The 21,643-nt window shown below is 36.5% G+C and overlaps 2 protein-coding genes across 3 annotated transcripts; one reads left to right on the plus strand and one right to left on the minus strand.

Annotated features, from left to right (window-relative positions):
• LOC147066002 (bublin coiled-coil protein) lies at window positions 1-2,070 on the minus strand. Its single transcript, XM_085955232.1, has 2 exons — window positions 1,915-2,070; window positions 1-1,825 (listed from the first exon to the last, which is right to left on the minus strand). The coding sequence occupies exons 1-2, from the start codon at window positions 2,015-2,017 to the stop codon at window positions 1,638-1,640; spliced, it is 291 nt and encodes a 96-aa protein (XP_085811358.1). The 5' UTR covers window positions 2,018-2,070; the 3' UTR covers window positions 1-1,637.
• A 455-nt stretch (window positions 2,071-2,525) lies between these two features.
• On the plus strand, window positions 2,526-21,643 carry Su(dx) (WW domain containing E3 ubiquitin protein ligase suppressor of deltex). 2 transcript variants are annotated; one of them, XR_015071666.1, is made up of 11 exons: window positions 2,526-2,726; window positions 5,987-6,121; window positions 7,409-7,696; window positions 9,049-9,245; window positions 13,517-13,767; window positions 14,136-14,367; window positions 15,791-16,042; window positions 16,855-17,904; window positions 19,898-20,029; window positions 20,615-21,051; window positions 21,545-21,643. XR_015071666.1 is itself a non-coding variant. In XM_085956168.1 (10 exons), the coding sequence occupies exons 2-10, from the start codon at window positions 6,025-6,027 to the stop codon at window positions 20,750-20,752; spliced, it is 2,637 nt and encodes an 878-aa protein (XP_085812294.1). In that variant the 5' UTR covers window positions 2,526-2,726; window positions 5,987-6,024; the 3' UTR covers window positions 20,753-21,643. The 2 variants fall into 2 exon arrangements, 1 of the variants encoding a protein (XP_085812294.1); XM_085956168.1 differs by having other exon boundaries at window positions 20,615-21,643.

Below are 21,643 nucleotides of genomic sequence, written 5' to 3' on the forward strand. Positions count from 1 at the left end.
GATTTAAAAATTAATTTTGGAAAGCACTTAGCTTCATCTAGTTTTAATAAGATTATATGGAGAAGTTCACATGGATTTCAGACCCGTCTCTATTAACACTATGCCAGCAGAGGACGAGAGAGTAATTGAGTTGTCTTGAGATGGTACATTAAAAATAAAGTTTGTTAAGGTGGATTTTGAATGGTTGCTATAATAAAAATGAAATAGTGCTCATAACACTATGTAGAACAGGAAATGTGGGTAGCCAGGTCAAGTATGATACTAAGATTTGAGAGACTGTATGGTAGATAGTAGGTTCACCTATCCTATTTGAATTTATTTAGTGCCGTGAAAAAAGCCAATAAGTTTGAAAACCACTGACCTAAATATAATTAATTAAAATGGAATTTAATCATTGATTTATCATATCGTCGCCGTAGATGTTAAGGGAGTTAAGCCACAAATTTGGCGAAAATGAGTTAGTACACAACAGTATTTTAAAACCATCAGATATGCCGTGGTCAATGGATTTGAGCCACAAAACTCTTTTGACTATGACACAAGTGTGCAAACTGTCCATTTCAATATTCAGTGGTCGAGAGATATAATATATAACACATATAACTTCAAAAATATTTTTTTTTTAGTTATTCACTTAAAATAATAAAAAGATAACATCACAAAGTATATTATATGTTCAAAGTTTCACTATTTTAACTTTAAATACAAAAATGTTATCTTTTTTTATCAAACAAAATCCTTGAGCGCCGATTTCTCAGCTTTATGATTTTGTGGACTGGCTCCCTTGACACTACGGCGACGATATAGGATAGGCCATTAGTTAAATTCACATAGGTTTGTCGCCAACAGTCGAAACTAGTAGCGCACTAGTTATTGCTTATATTTTGAATGCAATATGCTTAATTGTTTGTAGAAAATGGATGATTGTTGAATATTGACAAAAATGATATTAATTTGAACAAAATATGCAATCGAAAATCTTCATTTACTTCATTAGGCAATAATGAGTATGTACTATCATCGAAATTCACAATTCTGTTCCGCTGCCTGTTTATAGATGACATTGGTTTGATACGTACATGGTTTTGACAAGGTAATCGAAACCGTTGGTCAGTAATTTGGTATTAGGCGGTGTGCAGCCAATGAGGTGTCGGAGATGTTTGCATGGATGCAGCTTTGTATGATTTTTACCCATATGGGCAACTCCATAGCGCAGAGAACATAAACTTCAAACCTTTGTAAGTAAATATCAATTGAATTTGGTTGACTAAATTTATATTTATAAAGGATGTAAATAAACCAATTTAATTTTGACAACAGGGACAACACTATAATATGTATTATGCAGATTTAATATTCCTTTCACCTGCCTTTAGAAAATATATCTTTTGAAAATCTTCCCAGTGTATTTCGTGATATATAATACATGTGGTGGCAAGCTGCATGGGTTATAGTAACTATATATTATTACATGGCTACGATGTACTTTATCAGGAAGATGTTGCTATACCAAAAAGCTAATCTTTTTCTATATGCTTGTCTTTAAACACAAATGCCAACATTATTGCCCACACCACCTACAAATGAGACTAAATTTATAATACTTAATATGGCTAATATAAAATATATATTCAAAATTATGATTTCCCTTCAGTATTTTCAGCAGGTTCTGTCGCCTTTGGATTTTCTTGTTTCAACTCTTCTCGTATTTGCTTGTTGGAATGTAGCAGTTTAAGGAATTCTTCGCGTATGTGGTCATTTTTTTGCTCCATTAAATCCAGAGCAACATTTAAATCATCCAGTTTAGCATCCAGCATATTATATTCTGTAAAAGATGACAGTTTTTGTAAAGACATAATGTAGGTTGCGAAAGATGTTAGCACTTCATAACAAATGTATAAAATAGATTTTAACCTTCTGGATTAATTTCCTCTTCCGTGCTATCTTCATTGTCAACAGATTCCTCACTATTTGGATGAATAGCCTCTTCTCCCATATCGATATCGCTGGTAGACATTTATTTTGCCAGACGTGATACTTCCTGTCAGCTGATTCTGTTTATCATAGACTACTGTTTATATTTATGGAATGTTGCTAGTTGTGAATTAAAAGTATACCAGTCTATGGTCCGTTCTCTATTATTTTTTATTTATTGGAAACTCAACAAGATAATAATATTATAGATAAACGTTAATAAATAATATGGGTATTAACGTTTATCATTTTATAGTTATACATTTATTAAACTACCTATTGTTAATAAAAACATAAGACATGCCATAATATGAAGAAATCGACATTCATTTCATAAGCCGTGATTTAATTATTACGTCATATATATTATAAGAACAAACTTTTAATAATTATAATTGTAAAAATTAATAAATTAACGATTATCTACCTAAGTCAATTTAAGAAAAAAATATTTTAATATTTTAAAAGAAACCTCCATGGTACAACAAAAAAATTGTATTTAAAAAATCCATCAGAATTTCTATTGAGCACAACATTTCAAGCTGATAAAGGACAGCCAAAAATATGACAAATATTAATTGACAGCGGAGATTGTTTCGTTTGCGATAAATTCGACATATTTTCCTATTTCGTGAATTTTCTTCTTCAAGTGGCGTAAAATGAAACGCATGCCGATATTTAGTGTCTCCACTTGGCGGAAAATTAAGGAAAACTGATGTAATTATACTGAAGTGTTGGAATTTCCTGGTCATGTAAGTCAGTGGTATCTATTGATCACGAAGTGATGAGTGCAGGATCAGTATTGTTATTTTGAATGATTGTGAAATATTTTATAGTTTAATCATTTCTAGTGCCAAAAACATTGGGGTTTGTACATTCGTTGCGCATGAAGGGTTCTTTGTTGCCCAAGTGACAGTGTCGTCATTATGGTCATCTGTGTTGTCTTTTTTCGTTTTGCAGTCAAAATATTGTTACTATTTATAACAATTTCATTACACTGATAATTGCTTTGCTTTTAAAATTCTTTTCATTGTTCCGTACGCGCTTCAAAAGTCATTTCTCATAATTACAGATAAGAAACATTGTTAACAATTTGGATTAAAAGATTATCGATAATAATTTTCTATAATAAAATACCAAAACCATCTGATATTCTCAAAATAATTGTGTATTCGTTTTATATTTACCATACGCAGTTCTTGAATGTTGGAATTATTTAAAAATATGTGTTGGTAGGTACTTAAATATACATTTTATGCTTTTTGAAGGTACAGTATGATACTGATTATCCTGACTAATTGGGATGAAGGTAGTCCGGATAACATTAAATTCAGATAATCTGTGGAGGCCCATATGATCCTATCAGGATCGGACATGGTCGGAAAAAAATAAAATAAAAATGTCATTGCGGTTAAGGTATTTAGAGACAAAAAACCAAACCAAAGCCTAACAACCTACTGAAAAACAACCCAAAACCTAATACAACCTACTTACTTTTGGGTTACAGTAGGTTGTGTTCGGTTTTGGTTTGGTTTTTGGTGTCAAAAGACCTCGATCACTAAAACAATAATATGGAGTACTATAAAATGACCGCATCGTTTTCTATTCGACTGGTATTCAAATGTCTAATAAATACCTAAAAACATGATGTGACAATGCATACCCATTCGTATTGGTTGTACTTTCGGTGGGGGTGGGGTATGTGTACACTACAGGTGAAGGGTGGAGGTAGGTTGGATTCAAGATAAATTGTGCACACCTGTGTTTTCATTAAACTTATAATATAATTTGCAGATGGTGCTGGTTAGTTTTTAAATTTCAATTAAACCCTGCCTAACCATAATAGTTATGGACGATCCGACAAAAAGAGTACACACCTTTTCACTTTTTTTTTTACTTATTTGTTTTCGTTGAATTAAGAATACATATTACAGATGGTGTTGGATAGTTTTTTAACACATTGCTGCTGACTAGAGAATTACTTTTTAATTACCACATTTAAATAGCATGCTAATTATATCGAATGGCCACCTAATTGTTATGCGCGTCTTTAGCGTCCATTTTATTAAATTCACTAAGCGCTGCCTAAATCAAACCATTATTGATAAAAAATATTCTTTTATCTATAAAATATCTAAATATAACGAATATTTTTTGACTATTATCTACGATGGCTTGGATTAAGCAGGGTTTAATTGAATTCTAAAAGCTAACAAACTACACGTTATAGTCTTCTTCTTCTCGACCATGTCCGATCCTAATAGGATCATATGGGCCTCCACAGAGTAGAGGTTTGTATTGACAGATTTTTGTTTTTACGAGAAATGGATGTCAGCCACTTGCTCAACCTATTAGGTCCATACCCTGACTCACACACATTAAAAAACAATATGTGTACTTGCCAGACCCAGGATTCGAACCTGGGACCCACGGCATGTGTAGTCTTAGTTCAATGAAAACATGCGTTTGACTGACAAAGTTTAGTGTGCACTGTTTATGTCGGATTTTAACAGCCTACCTAAACCTTTCACCACTGGTGTACACCATGGTTTGAAACACTGGAGTAGGCATTGTAGGTGTAGGTAACTAGACAATATTAGTGGGGAATTTCGAATACCATCCAGAACTAGATTTAATTTTTCATCATGTTTTATGCTAAATTGACTTAATAATGTATTCCACTTAATATAACGAGATTGTAAAATCATTCTACAATTTCGAAATAAAAATTCGATTTATAGACTTTTTCAATACGAAACTTACGCAGTTGACGTGATAACGAATCAGACCGTACATGTCAAAATATGGAGTATCTATTTACATGTACGAAAATTTTCGTTACCCGAGAGTTAGGTTAGGTCATCTTATTCTAATAGGGTATCCATCGAAATAAGCTAAACCGAATCGTTTATTACCCTCCAAACTTACGCTGTTTCCGTTTACAACCATTTACTAAGGCCCTCCTCCCACGGCGCAACTGAAATCTGGTGGAACTGGTTGGTGATGGTACTCATAAACTGACCAATGTGATGATTCGCACATGGCACTACTGAAACCACTTGAAATAATAATCACATAACCTCAAACTGTCAAACTGGACCATCAGCTGTTTTGTACAAAAACCAACAACACGCACGCTGCATAAATATATAATCATTACAATATTTATTTATAGGAAATCTCTTAACGTGGAGGGTAAACAAATAAAAGTAAATGGTTATCGTGATAGTATAGGTACCTACCTACCTATCATATTATTATGCATAAATATATTATTTCGCATAAATCGATTCCAGCACAATCATGTGAATTGAGTTGTTAAAAATATTATATTTATTAGATTTTCATGAATCTGCGTCTGATGTGTATTTACTAACGAAATTCTTGAATTCGAAAGCGTCGCCGCTTTTATGAAATTTGTGGCATTGTAGATTAGCTTCATCTACGAAAGCAAAGTTTAGTATAAATAAAGCAGTCATAATTGAATAAAATGAAGCACCAATTATAGGATCAATTGTAAAATAGATAATACCATTAGACAATAATCAAAATAATTCACTGAATCATAATGAAATACGGAAGAAAACAAGTACCTATGACAATTATCAACAAACGCGGGCTGTCAGTTGCAATCTGTCAAACATAGACTTTGCCAAATTTGGCAATCGGTTTGTTCAACTTATTGTAGAGCGGCATTCGGTGTTTGGATTCGGCCAGATGCTTATATAAAAAAATTTGGATGGCAAATTTTGTAATCGGTTCGCTAAACTTATGGTAGAGGGGCATTCTGTGCTCGGATTCGGCGAGATGCTTATATACAAAATCTCCATGAACGCAATTATATACAGAAAAGTTTGGATGGATAGGGTATAAGATTGTAAAATAGGTTTCTATTTATTTATTATTATTTACCCTTCTACAAAAATAAGTATTTGGTGTTACACCACGCATGTTCATTTGGTTTGATATAAAAATATTGGTGGATTAATGACAATATGTTGATAATTTTTAGATCACCACAAAATGGTCGACTGACAGCAGATAGGGTTTATGTACTTGTCATCTGAATCATCTAATAAATGCATTGAAATGGCTGCTCCTAGTACTTCGGCACCGCTCTCCGGTTTTCACCAGCTAAGCGTGTTGGGTAAGTACTGACAACATGAGAATCTAACTATGATTTCATACCAAAAACATTGAATACAAATTTCGATAGAATTTGGTTATGGGGAAGCCAGGCGGGAACCGCGAAAATTGTCATTGCCGATTTTAGGCAAAATTCATGAGTTCAAGAATGAAAACCTAACCTAACCTAAACTAACCTAACCTAACAAATAATCCAGTATATCGGCTATTTTCAAAATGTGTTTGCCGCTGGCTTCCCCATAACCGACTTATACCTAAATTTCTCTACTAGATAGAGTCTAAAATATATATGAAAGTGAAGCTGCCAAAGGACTCCTGGTCGACTGATTATACTTACAGTAATTCAATTGGCATTGCGAATACATTTTTAACAAACTTTACTATTTAAACATATTGTGTATTAGTGAAAATTATATAAAGGCTATTTTGAAATGATTGGGTTAAAGATGAATCGTCAAATGGCTACTCAATATATAATAGAATTATTCACGTGTTAGGCACATTCTCGGAATCAGCAGACCATATTTAGATGAACAATCACAAAAATGTCAAATGCATATTATGTCATTCGTATCGAAAAGCAACAAAGATGGTGACTATTACAAGCTGCCATGCTTTCATCCGAATTTGCCAATGAACAAAATTTGATTTTTGATCTGGCTGTCAAATCTACTACACTGAATTGTTCCAGAAATGCCATCACGTCTTTTAATACTAAAATTTCAGAAGGCATGTTAAAGTCGAACTCTTTGTTTTATACCAGTTTGTATTTAATTCTTCTTCTTATTGTGCCATCCCCTAATGAAGGTCGGCCAACATTAGAGCAATCTTTGCTTTATCATTTGCTACCCGGAACAGTTCGGTGGAGTTGCATTCGTACCGATCACGGAGGTTCTTAATTAACTATAACTCAGTATAAACCAGTGTAGAAGAAAAATTTCTATAGAGATGAACCCTAAAATATAGGCACATGTAGAAACTCTAGGGCCAGTTATTTTTATACAAAGTATGAAATGAAGAAGGACCTACTACTTATATTTTTTTTCATAATAAAATGCATTAATGTCAAACCGGAACATGCTTTAGTGATTTTTGTATAGAAACTATAGGAGGTTCTATCTGAAAGAAGATTCAACACATTTGATATAAACAGAGCATGTTTATCACTAACATATTATAAAAGAAGCCATTTAAATACTTATAACATTGAACCCCTAAAAATGTAAACAGTAATCATATTGTGTTATGATATTATATAATATTTATAACATGTACGCTATCATTTCAGTTGAATCAGCGACACTTCGACATACCGGGCTGTTCAAACCGAGCCCTTATGTTGAGGTTTTGGTGGACGACACGAATCTTAGGAAAACAGACTTCACCAAAGGCACCACCCATCCCAAATGGAAGGAAGAGATCACACTTCTGGTCACCCCCCAGTCCAAGATTCTGTTCCGCGTCGTGGACCATCACAACTTTAGGAAAGACAATGTCATAGGCGAGAAGCTTTTGAATCTGTATCAAGTTCTGTTGCATTATAATGGGAAGTGTGAAAATTTGGAATTGACCTTAGGTAAGTGCAAATATAATCTGTAAAATACTAATTTTTTTGAAATATTAAAAGGTATTTTTATTATTATCTATGAATGAGGCCTCTCATACCTCTATTGGTCCTTGGCTGTTTAGTGCGTCTTCGGTACACCAAATGATGGCATATCGATCCTAGTCCACATGTGTTATTGTATGTCTTGAGAAAATTGAAACCGATTGAAAATCGAAAGAGAAATAAATTTATATGATTATGTAAGTATTTGAATTAGAATTAGATAATATCTCCTCAGATATATTTTGATCTTTATAAAAGTATAATATAGACTGATGTTTTGTGTATAATAAATACTTCAATGCAGGTTTAAACTGGACATACAGTATCTGTCGAAATATCCAGTGATTATCCACTCTCCCAGCGACATAATAACGGTCTCAAATAAAGAGATTTTTTTCATGCATTTTTAGCCAGCTCTCACATGTAAACTTGTCTCGTCTGCAACGTGTCGAATACGTAGATGTGACGTCATCGTTATTAACAAAACACATGTTATTGAAACACACGCTGCTGAAATAAAACATTTTAGGTTGAAAGAAACATCTGGAGGCACATGCAACTATTTTCACCCAATATGCAGCGCAGGGTATAGTCCCGAACTGGCATTCATTCTGGCTTGCTGTGTGGCGTCACAGTCTTCGTACGGCCATGCCTATACGCACATAAGAAAGATGCATGTTGCGCTCAGTTTTGATTTATGACTATTATCCCAGTCGGGACGATTTTCAATGTGCGACTGGGCTTATTCGTTTTCTCAGGCTCTGTTGCTAGTTAGGTAAGAAAGTCAGCTAGACTGCAGGCTATGATATTACGAGAGATGGAGTTATCGGATCGAAACACGTAGTCTTTATTTTTATGTTTATTCTGCCAATAAATCTTACACCGTTTAGATAAGTGAATTAAATGGATACGGAAATATGTAGTAAGTCAAAGGTTGAAAAACTATAAAGCAGAATTGAAAACTGGACCACTTGAGACTTGCAACAGTTTCATGAAATTCAGTGTGGCCAATTTCTAAATATCAATTTTAAAGTTTATGGCATATAGATGTTTTATCAGCTCACTTAAATCTCTTCTTTCTTCATCAGTCTGTATACTTTTGGGGTCACCGATAGTAATGGATTGACTGTTGTATACTCGAAAATATACAAAATAAACAATAAAATTACCTATAAAATAAAAACGGTGTGACAAAGCATTAATAATTTAAAAGATACTATACCTCCACATTTTGCTGGTCGTTTTGGTGTAATTGGAGTGTAGCAGGTAATTTGTCAAAATCGTTAATTTGTTAATAAGAATCTTCATTTTATTATCAGATCTAATAGCTACCCGTCAGCCTGCACAGGGGCAGAGCCCTCCCGAGGACAACAAGAGCGGAGAGTTGGTAGTGGTGCTGGGCGGACTCCGCATTGATTTGTCGGCTGAGACGGGAAGCGCTCCCTCCGCCGCCACACGGAGTAGTGTGCTCAACGGAGGCGTCAGAGGGAGGGTGCGGGCCGCATCTCGACATCAGGTACTCGTCGTGCAGTCATTCGGATCAATTGATATCTCTGTGTTATGCGGGGACGCTTCGTCCTTATGTGCAATGTGCGAAACGTACACGGACGGCCATAGGCCTCTTGAATATGTCTCTTTGCACCAACCGCCTCTTGATTTCCAGTCTTCGTGATTTATGCATTTGTAGTCATTAATTTCAGATAATTTCTTATCTACAAGTATGTTTCCTTACAATATTATTTTGTTTAACCTGATAGCTGCCCGTAACGTAACGTTTACGTCATGCACAGCGGCGATTCAGGCGCCCGTACCGTACGATATACGCCGAGCCGTTCTACGCGCTTGTATGAGTCAAATATTTATTTATTTAATTTTAAAACGTGTAACTACATTTCTGATCAGACCTTGCAAGCAAAAAACATTTGTACGGCGCATACATCGCGAGAATAAGGGAATTTCCCGAGAGGCCAAATCAGGGTTAGCTCAAAATTCCCCTGCACACTGGGATATCTTGTACAATAGGCAGTTGGTATGATTCGATAGTGATGAGTCAGTTGTCGCCGGAATATCATTTAGTCGGGATGCTAATTCGGAATGCTTTCTTATTCAGATTTGCGTTATAATTGGAATGTTTTCAATGTTTTTACATTGAAATTTAATTTCTATTGAGTGACCAAGTGTTTTTATTTATATTTCATATACAATTTGCGTATAAAAAAGTGTTATATTTACGAGTTTTGTTTTAGATTTTACCTACTAAACTTGAATGAAAAGAAAGATTTTCGATGTTTTTAGATAGAAATTGACAAAGAACTAAGTGTTGTGACTATTTTTCATTTGTATTTCGGATTCGATTTGCGTATACAAAGTGTTTTATTTACGAGTTTAGTTTTACAAATTTTATTATTCAAAATGGATGAGATCGACGAAGTTGGTGAAATCGATAACCTTATCGAAACAGTTGAATCTGAAGACGATGGAAGTGATGATTCGGATGTCGAACTTGAGGAAACTTTGGAAGTCGATGAAAGTGAAATTATCACACCGGAATCCACTGAAAGACCGACATTTGAGTGGAAATCGGATATGTTTGAGCCACGCGCATTTTCCTTCGATGCTAACGTTTCGGGATGCAAAGCTGATAATTTGACTTCGGATGCACTCGAAATGGACTATTTCAAATGTTTCATCGATATTTCTTTTGTTGAAATGTTAGTCCGAGAGACCAACAGACAATTTGTATTTGCCACAAAAAATATCACAGTTTTGAGTGATCGTCTACGGCGATGGGTAGACTGCACAATTGATGATATGTACACATTTTTGGGGCTGTGTATGCTAATGTCAAGGAATTCACGGAATAAAATATCTGAACACTGGTCTATCCACAGATTGTTATTTTCACCATGTTATTCCGAAACCATGTCCAGGAATCGTTTCGAACTGATGCATCGAATGTTGCATTTTTGTGACAATGAAACGCAGGTTCCCGGAGATCGACTATATAAAATTAGACAGGTCCTGAAGGAACTGAAAATTTCTTTCAAGCAGTACATGTGTCCATATCAGAACATATGTATTGATGAGAGTCTTCTCCTTTTCAAAGGCAGACTTTTATTCCGCCAATTCATCAGGACGAAGGCTAGTCGTTTCGGAATAAAAATTTTTGTAATGGCTGATTGCAAAACTGGTTTTGTCTTAGATGTAATCATTTATACCGGAAAACAAACTGAAATTGAGAAAAATAATTACATCGGTATATCGGGCAACGTGGTGGTAACGATGCTTGGACCATACTTGGAACTAGGGCATACATTGTACATTGACAACTGGTACAGCAGCCCAACGTTATTCAAGTATCTTTATGATCACCGGACGAATGCCTGTGGAACCGTAAGGAGAAACAGAATTGGGATGCCCAAATTTACTAAGAAATTGAAAAAAGGGGAAACCGATACATTCCATACTGACGAAATTATGGCTTTGGCGTGGAAGGATAAAAAGGATGTTACAATGTTGTCCACAATTCACAACAATACTTTCAAACCTACTGGAAAAGTAGACTATAAGACTAAAATTCCGATTTCCAAGCCGGAATGCATTGTTGATTACAATAAAAACATGGGTGCTGTGGATCGTAGTGATATGATAATTTCTTCTGTAAATTCGACAAGAAAAACTGTCAAATGGTACAAAAAACTTTTTTTCCATTTGATAGATTTATCTCTGCTGAATGCCCATGTATTGTTCCAACAAAAAACTGGAAAAAAACAACCGCTGGGTGAATTTCAATTGAAAGTCATCGGACAACTGATCGAAAAACATAAGTTAGAACCAAAAACTCTTTTGAAGCGAAAAGCACCCTTACCCTCTAGGCTAACAGAAAGACATTTTTTGGGTAAAATACCACCTACTAACAATAAAATTAATGCGGCAAGAAGATGTTATGTATGTGCCAATACAAAAAATCAGAAAAGACGGAAAGAAACTAGGTATTTGTGCAAGCAGTGCGACATTGCTCTGTGTTTTGAACCGTGCTTCGAAATTTTCCATACACAAGAAAGTTTTTAGTGATTTTAATGTGTTTAGTATACTTCTTAGTGCTATAAGTATTTATGGTGACATTTTACAAAAATACTATAAAATTTATTTTTCAAAATACTTATATTAAAAAAAAAAAAAAAATCAACTAATTCTTGTAAGTGCAGTGTTGTGACAACCCTACCATACCTGAAAATTTTCAGACATTTTCACGAAATTGTGTATGAAAAACTTTTTCGCCGAACTTCAATTGAGGTCTCATATATGTAAGTGCATTATATTGGACTTTTCACTATTATTTTAATTTTTTTATAATATAATTAATTCCTGGGCCCTGGGGAGTATACCTAGTACTTTCAGCTGGGCTGTTAAAAGGTTAAGAAACAATAATCACCCTTCACTCAAATTACTCCACAAGATTATGTAAACTGTTACATATTTTCACAGATAAGAAGTGTTATTGTTTCCATGTACTTAATTAATTTTATGAAACATGAAATATATGGTCCCAATTATAAACAAAATTTATATTATTAAAGTTAAGAAGCCTAAATTATTGGTAATTTAGGATTATTACTTTGGAATGATAAACCTTATTACATAGGTGGTCTACTAATAAATTGACTAACATGCAGTGTGAATGTTATATCACTGTTCATGTGATTTGAGTCACTTGGTCGCCAAACCCGCTCTGGGCGATTTTTCAATAAATTAGTTTTGAATGTACGTATGTGCTATATCGATAGGTCTACCAGCCTATCAAGGTGTGAGTTTTAAATTCCGCCCTGTTTCGTCAAAAAATCAAAATAAATATTGACTTGAGTCGTCAAATCCGCTCTAGGATAAATAACAGGTTAGTAAATCCGCTCTACATAGCCGACCAATCTGATTTCACGATTCAAACCATGATTTTTAGCATACGTTTAAATTGCTATACAAATGTCAGTACTACTGGCATCAACATCATAAATGCACAAAACAGTTTTTCGTGATTTATTCTCTTCCAGAAGAAAACCTCCAGAGCGGGTTTAGCGACTAAGCAACTTATTTTAAAAGTGATTTAAATAATATTAGTGTTTTTATTCATAAAATTAATTTGTCATTTTTTGTAATACCTAAAGTGTATTGACCGTTTGGAATTTTCTTTTACCCATTTGAATTCACCAGTTCACCAGTCATTGAACAAAAGTAAGAGGCAGTGATTTTGTATTGGTGCATATGAAATATAAGGAATAGAGCGGAAATATTGGATGCATCCATTAATTAAAAATATACTGATGTATTGCCTCAATTGTTGTAAGGATATCTCTCAACTTCTTGCATGAAAAAGATGGTGTGCTCGCTGGCCATTGGCATTAAATTGCACGTGCGGTTTGACAGGCCAGTATGGTGGAAGCTAATGCCTGAACTACAGTCAAAAGCGATACACTACTCACTGCAAATTTGACAATTCTGACAGTCATCGAACTGCAGTCGCTCGAGATTGTATATGCGAGGCCACATCGGCTTCATTTATAGAATATTGAAAGTAGTTATTTACTTTACTTGTTAATCCATGGACATGGTTCATTATGGCTATCCTCATTATAACATTCATTATTTTTATAAGCTGTTCGCTGTGATTTTCTATGGAAATGTGCATACTTTTTTTGTATTTGTTGACTCATTGCTTTGAAATTTCACTTAGGGCACCCTTAATACTATTAGTTACAGTAATCAAAGACTTAATATTTTTAAATATTTCAGAACGCAAGCAATGCCCCCCCGCCGGGTCCTCCGCCAGTGTGTAACGGGACAGTTGGTGGATTGCCTTCTCACTCGCCCGCGCCACCCGTTGCGAACGGCAACGCGGGCTCTTCAAATAATTCCATCGTGGCCAATTCGAACCCCAATACCAATCCTGGATCGCCTTCTCCCGCCACGCCTGCCGCTGCACTCGGCCCCGAGGAACCGCTTCCCACTGGATGGGAAATGCGATATGACGTCTACGGGCGAAGGTAATAAATGTTTTGGATTGGTAGTTTTATGTATGAGTGAGCCACTCTCCACTGTCCTCGTTTGTCCTTCTCCAGTCTATCATATCTCTCTCTTTATGGACCATCAAGCCACCAAAGTCATGGTTTTCCCGTACTCTCTTTTCATTCTGGACTATTAAATATGAAGAATTTTGTTAATGTTTGTTCATTCATACATACATGTCACGTTGTCGATCCATCATAGCCGTTGCTTTTGAAAAGTTTGTTAGACGTCTACTCACCTCACACGAGTGGAATATACTGATATCCAAATAAGTGTGCATAATTCTTCCGATTTCTCTAGACACAGGGACACAAAAGACAAATATAATGATTTTGTTCTGTTATAGGTACTATGTTGATCATAATACCCGGTCCACTTCATGGGAGCGTCCTATGGCTTTACCGGTGGGCTGGGAGTTGAGACGGGATGACCGCGGGCGGGTGTACTATGTGGACCACAACACCCGCACCACCACGTGGCAGCGTCCCTCCCCCGAGAGGCTGCAGCACTTCCAGCATTGGCAAGGAGAGCGACGGCACGTCGTCACACAGGGCAATCAGAGATTCCTCTACAATCAGGTTAACCGACTTCACATTGCGTATTTAATATTTTGTAAAGTTTCCCTGACCAAATTAGCCTGAGCAGTTGGTAAACTGTTTATATATATAATGGTTTTTGCGTTTAAATCATTTTATTGATATGTTACGTGAAAATCGTATATAGTTACACAAAAGATGTTAATGTGAAGCCTTGGGGACAAGCTAAAACTAAACCCACGGAAACGTTTGTACACTCGGAAAAGTAATGATATGGTTTTCCGCTGTCTTCATTCTCTTTGTCAAAATCATTCTGATTGTACCTACAAATTTCTGTGATTAATTTTTTACTATAATTGCTTAGTGTAATCCTTTCTTGAAAATATCTAAAAGAAAATTACTTGGATCAGTAGCTTAGTGGTCAAGGTCTTTTCTCGAATTGGGAATAACATGTGCTTGAATCCCACTCGGTTCAAGATTTTTTCTAGGTATTTTTATTTGTGTCTCAAATTATCCATTGGATACAATGTGTATCACATCCATGGCCCCTGCAAGGGGGGGGGCTGACAGGGCTCTAGCCTGGGGGCCCGGGCTTAGAAGGGGCCCGGCGTGGCAAGCCGACCAGTTCAATTAGAAAAACATACACCACAAATTTGCTCTAATAGTAAAAAAAGTCGCATTTTCCTTAGTGATTATTAAGATTTAAAATTATGTGGTGCGATGTAATTTGATGTGATATGATGATTGATATAGTTAAATGATAATTCACGCGTATAATTTTGTTTTATAATTATTTTATGTGTGTTTCTTCCTGACTTAGGCGAATTTATGGCGAAGGGTTCCATGTTACTTGGGTACCCACCACAAAATGATGTCGCGATCAGTGCTTCATAATATGCTGAGTGCGGCGGCTCTCGTGGTGCAGTGGGTAAGGCGCTGGCCTTCCACCCGTGAGTTCTGGGTTCGATTCCCGGTCATGACAAAAACAATTATGTGTTTTTCTCAAAGCCTGGGTGTTTGTGATTGTTCAAAATTACTAACAACCACCTTGTACGAAAAAGCAAGGACATGGTTATTAATAATTCTAAAAAAAAAAAAAAAATATGCTGAGTGCCGACAACTCAATAAATCAACTGGATTTATTTAAAAATTGGTAAAAATATACGGAATACCCTTAACTCTGGGGTTCCGTGGAAACTACTTGGGGAACACTACTGTAAAAAATCACACTGCCCTTAACCTTAGCGATAGGTATTGGGGCCCGCCATAGATCCTGGCCTGGGGGCCCGCTTTAGTATGTGGGGGCCATGATCACAACACTTAGAAAATACTAAAAGAATTCACCATTGCCATACATATATGTATTTCCCTGAAATACCTGAAGGTATACCCATAAAGTGTTTAACTCCAGTCAGAGTCGGTACCTATATACCTATAATACTAATAAACGAACTTTAAATTGTAGCCTGGAGGTCCAGGAGCTGCAAATGGGACGGCCACAGGAGCCGAAGAGGCGGCCAGCGTGGCAGTGGTGGTGGGTAGCGGCGCTCCACCAGCGGCTCCCCCGCCTGCCGGTACTGGCACCGAGGACACGGAAGAAGAGGCCCTAGGAGCGCTGCCCTCCGGATGGGAACGGCGCATTCAGCCCGAGGGGAGGCGGGTTTATTTCGTCAATCACAAGAATAGAACCACGCAATGGGAAGATCCCAGGACTCAGGTCAGTCATGTGTTTTAAATCTCGTTAAACTTTTCAAGTGACTAGACACGAAGTGTTACTCTTTGCAGTAATTGACTCGCTAAATCTGTTCTATCAAGTGAACGATCACAAATATGTTAAACGTCTATGCCATTCATATCGAAAAGTCAAAACAATGATGGTGGGTGTTGACAAGCAATCCTGCAATTTGTCAACTTCCAAAATATAAATTTTGTACAAGCTATCAACTCAACCATACTAAAAACGTTCTAGAAAATGCCATTGAATGTTTTAATACAAAAATTTTCTAAAGCGTCAATTACATTGAGCTTTTTTATGAGCTGATTATTGGCAAATTTATAATCTGCATGTAAATTCGCCCAGTGTAATCATCGAATAAGCTAATAAGCAGGTTGTAAACACTCCACCTAGAAAAGTTGAAAGCCGGTCAACTTTTCACACTACACGCCGGCGTGTGGGCTTACTGCGTCTGCGCAGTAGAGCGATGGTGGTGGAAAAACGAACTACTCATTTTGAAATTTACATTTTTGACGTTTAATGGAAACATTGTTATGGAGCGTAGCGACCTCCCGGTAAAAAAACGAACTACGTTCCGTCAAAATCGCTCGCTGGCTTGTGGCTTATCAGCGAATAGAAAGTTTTGTGTGTAATCATGAAATCGCAGTAGCTGAACCGCCCGCTTTTAAATTCGCCAATAAGCAGCTCGTAAAAAAGCTCAATGTAATTGACGCTTTAGGCATGAAATGTTACAGTCTTGTATTCTCTTTGGTTGTAATAAATAAATGGATTCACTCAATTTAAATGTGTTCCAGGGTCAAGAGGCGAGCACGACAGCAGAGGACGTGGCCCTGCCGCCAGGATGGGAGATCCGCCATACGGAGGACGGGAACATTTACTTTGTGGACCACAACACTCGGACCACCACCTTCCAGGACCCCAGACCGGGGGCGCCCCAGGGACCCAAGGGAATGTACGGCGTCCCCCGGGCCTATGAGCGCTCTTTCCGCTGGAAGCTCAGCCAGTTCAGGTACCTCTGCCAGAGCAATGCATTGCCCAGCCACATCAAGATAACTCTGACGCGGCAGACATTATTCGAAGACTCCTACCATCAGCTGATGAGGCTGCCCGCTTACGAGCTGCGTCGGCGTCTATATGTCATCTTCCGAGGAGAGGAAGGATTAGACTACGGAGGCGTGTCCCGCGAGTGGTTTTTCCTCCTATCTCACGAGGTGCTCAATCCCATGTACTGCCTCTTCGAGTACGCCAACAAGAACAATTACAGTCTGCAGATCAATCCCGCCAGTTATGTGAACCCGGATCATCTGCTGTACTTCAAATTCATCGGAAGGTTCATAGCGATGGCTCTCTATCATGGCCGCTTCATCTACTCTGGCTTCACCATGCCCTTCTACAAGAGAATGCTTAACAAAAAGTTGACAATGAAAGACATTGAATCCATCGACCCGGAGTTTTATAATTCGTTAGTGTGGATCCGAGACAACGACATAGACGAGTGCGCCCTGGAGATGTGGTTTAGCGTTGACTTTGAGGTTCTGGGGCAGGTGGTGCACCATGAGCTGAAGGTGAACGGAGACCGCGAGAGAGTTTCCCAATCCAACAAGGAAGAGTATCTGGCGCTTGTGACAGCATGGCGTATGTCCCGGGGCATTGAGGAGCAAACTAAGGCCTTCTTAGATGGTTTCAACGAGGTGGTACCGCTCGAATGGCTCAAGTACTTTGATGAGAGGGAACTCGAGCTCATGCTCTGCGGTATGCAGGAGATCGACGTGGATGATTGGCAGAGGAACACCATCTACCGGCACTACACGCGCACCAGCAAGCAAGTCGCCTGGTTTTGGCAGGTACGTGATTAAACTTACTTCTATAAACATATCCTGGATGAGCGAACAGAACAGGATGAGTGTAAAACTGCTACTTTTCGGTCACTAAGGCTGATGATTAAATTAGCGGCGTGTGGTTTGCATTGCGAATTTATATATAGTTCACTTTTGTACTGTTGATATTTATTTTCCAGGACTGCACTGCATTGAGAAAAAATGAGGTTGCATTAATAAATTAATCAACGTTAAAGTGTATAACAAGTTTTTTTTGTATAGTTGTCCATTCTTATTTAGATAAATAAACAGTACATTATTCATACAGTAAGACAAAACACAAAAATAGGCCGCCGTTTGTATATGCTAGTGTTTCCCTACTGCCAGTTCGCAAATACATTTCATCGACTGTTTTCGAATGCGATTTTACGCCAGATGGCGTGCGAAACGTATGATTTGCGTTCATCCAAATTTTTTATATAAGCATCTGGCCGAATCCAAACACCGAATGCCGCTCTACAATAAGTCGAACAAACCGATTGCCAAATTTGGCAGAGTCTGTGTTTGACAGATTGCAACTGACAGAATGCGTTTGTTGATATTGTCATACGTACTTGTTTTTTCCCGTGTTTCATTATGATTCAGCGAATTATTTTGATTATTGTCTAATGGTATTATCTATTTTACAATATTGATCCTATAATTGGTGCTTCATTTTATTCAATCATGACTGCTTTATTTATACTAAACTTTGCTTTCGTAGATGAAGCTAATCTGCAATGCCGCAAATTTTGTAAAAGCTACAACGCTTTCGAATTCAAGAGTCTCGTTAGTAAATATACATCAGACTCATATTCATGAAAATCTAATTAATATAATATTATATTGTTAAGAACTCAATTCACATGATTGTGCTGGAATCGATGTATGCATAATAATTGTATGGTATACCATCACGATAACCATTTACTTTTATTTGTTTACCTTCCACGTTAAGATATTTCCTATAAATAAATATTGTAATGATTATATTCATTCAATACTTAACGTTTATTTGGCATTCGGATTATCTAATATAAATCGAAAAATAAAAGAAATATGTAAGCATCTATGTAATAGCGAGTTTAACATCTTTCATTGGCATTATACCACTAGGGATATTTAGCAGCAAAATGCGAAAATTTATCGTTTTTATTTGACAGTTAAGCGCCCATTGACATCAAAAAGTGACCATAGAGAAAAACATTCAAACAAACATTCAAACAAACATTGTTCCAAATATTCGAGCATGTCTGAACACCGTTATTCGAATGGAGCATTATGGAACACGACTGCACCCGAATATATAAACTCGAACGCAATTGCATGAACGCTCGACTAGTTTTATTATGGTAATAAACGGTTCCGGCGTGAGGTAAGACGATTATAAACGGTTCGTTTGGGCCTATTTCCATTGACGGCCTATTGTTCTCTATTTTTAAATGCATATGTCAGAAATTTCAAGCAAATCGTCAATCAAAAAAAGTAATCTCTTCATGGAAGACATCCATCCATGCGCAATAATTAATACTCGAGAATGAGGAAACCTAATCGTGATGTCTTTTGATGCTATGAATATTGTTCTTTACAAAGCCATTAAATTATCATCTACATTTTCGACTACCTATTCATGAGAGAAGACTTTTTCGGCCATGTCAGTACGTAATTAAAATGAAACAAACTGTATGGATGTCAATACAGCGCTTCATTTCTCTGAAACAATACTGAAACCATTTCTGCGTTAGCGGTCCCGAAATATTTCTTATTTTTCCCGGTCCGCAAGTGTAAAAAGGTTGCGACGATGTTTCAATGCTGCCGAGCCATAGATTATAGCTACGTATTCAACCTCATTGAAAGCATTCTCGAATTGATCTTATACAACACTTGATTTGTTTAACACATAGCAGAATTGACATAGAATTATTACACTTTCCACTTTCTTGTTTTTGTGAATGAAATTGATGTCTTGTGTTGTTTTTAGTTTGTCCGGACGACAGATAATGAGAAACGAGCCCGACTTCTGCAATTCGTGACGGGGACATGTCACGTTCCCGTTGGGGGATTCGCCGAACTCATGGGCTCCAATGGACCTCAGAGATTCTGCATAGAAAAGGTTTTTTTTTTTTGTTTGTTTATTCAGATTGTCTAGATTTCATCATGACATATCAGCATCAACGATGGGCAGCAGCGCATGTGAGAAATTGATTGTCTCACTTTGCTCAATCGAGTTGAAAAGTTTAAATTAGATTTGTGAATTGAAAAATTAATTATTTTTTTCAAGATAAAACTTATTTGTAAAATTATAGGCAATGATAAAAGCATTTAGAAAGTGTCTAGTGATACCTTAATTCTGTGTATTTTCATGGATATTGTAAATGTTTCATTTGGTTTTTCCATTTAATATGTATGTTAATTGTAATAATATTGAATAAGGTTGAAGTCAACCCCTACACCACCAGTATACGGGGCCATATTCATGGTAGCCAAAACAAATTGTAAATAAAATGAATTTTATTTATCGCATTACACAATATGTTAGTTAATATTTATGTACTTATTTGCCGCATTTTATTATGCTCCAGCCTTAGCACAGGGTAAGCACAAAGTCAAGCCACTCCTTGGTCCAACGACTCACTATGTCAAATGTGAAGATTGGTGCTGTAGCTATGTTTAATTAATCAAAACATTTTATGAATAGGTGGGGAAAGACACATGGCTGCCGCGGTCTCACACCTGTTTCAACAGATTAGATTTACCTCCCTACAAAAGTTACGATCAAATGGTTGAGAAGTTGAACTACGCCATTGAAGAGACTGAAGGATTTGGTCAAGAATAAGCTCCGGTGAACACGGACAATTATTGTGTAAAAAGAGTGAATTTCATCAACTATATTATATTGTTGTGGACATTCTAGGTTAGAGTTATAGCATATATTATTATAAGGCTGTAAGAAGTGGTGACTGTTTTACACACCTTTCTGCAAGGCTTCAGCTTTATTTTTCTGTATATATTTGATAATATGACATGTTTACATGGCGTAATTAAGCTGTGCCTTTCCCTTCTTGTCTCCTGACAGTTATTAGCAATTATTTTCATATAATTACAATACATGGTACATATTTATCAAGGCCCACTGTAATAGTCAGGCCGTGACACGAAACTGTAAACTTCGATGGTGGTGCTAGATATTATTCATACTTTGAATGGAATATCGATTATCATCCATTGACACCTGGTATCTGACATTCAATATTTTCAATAGGGGGAATTAAACAGGTAATCAAATTAAATGGTTTTTGTATAACTTTTTTACTCTCCTCCGTCAAAAATATTGAATGTCAGATACGAGGTGTCAATGTATGATCATCGATATGGTAAATTGTTTGTAGAAAATAATGATTGTTTCATATTGAAGTAAATAGTAATAATTTGAACAAAATATGCAGTCGAAAATCTTCATTTATTGCGAACAGGTTAACGCATTGTATTCGAAGATAAACAATAACTATCACTACCATCGTAATTCACAATTCATAGCGTCATGGCCTAAATATAGTCGGCTATGGTAAGTATATAAAAATGTTACAGTGAATATAAGATAATAATTCGTGGGCGTACGTACAGGCAGAAGTCACTAACTCCAATTTTGACGAAATTTAATGTCATTATATAGAAAAAATAATGCTGCTTGACTGGCAGAAGTCACGATTTAAGATTATTGAACATA

The sequence above is a fragment of the Rhyacophila brunnea genome, unplaced genomic scaffold, assembly GCF_057557595.1.
Source record: "Rhyacophila brunnea isolate RB1 unplaced genomic scaffold, BYU_Rbru_1.0 scaffold_5, whole genome shotgun sequence".
NCBI lineage: Eukaryota > Metazoa > Arthropoda > Insecta > Trichoptera > Rhyacophilidae > Rhyacophila > Rhyacophila brunnea.

Coding starts and splice junctions, on each gene's coding strand:
- LOC147066002 (XM_085955232.1), bottom strand. CDS start 2,017: ATGTCTACCAGCGATATCGATATGGGAGAAGAGGCTATTCATCCAAAT. Junction 1,826..1,914: donor AGAGGAAATTAATCCAGAAG/GTTAAAATCTAT, acceptor CATCTTTTACAG/AATATAATATGCTGGATGCT.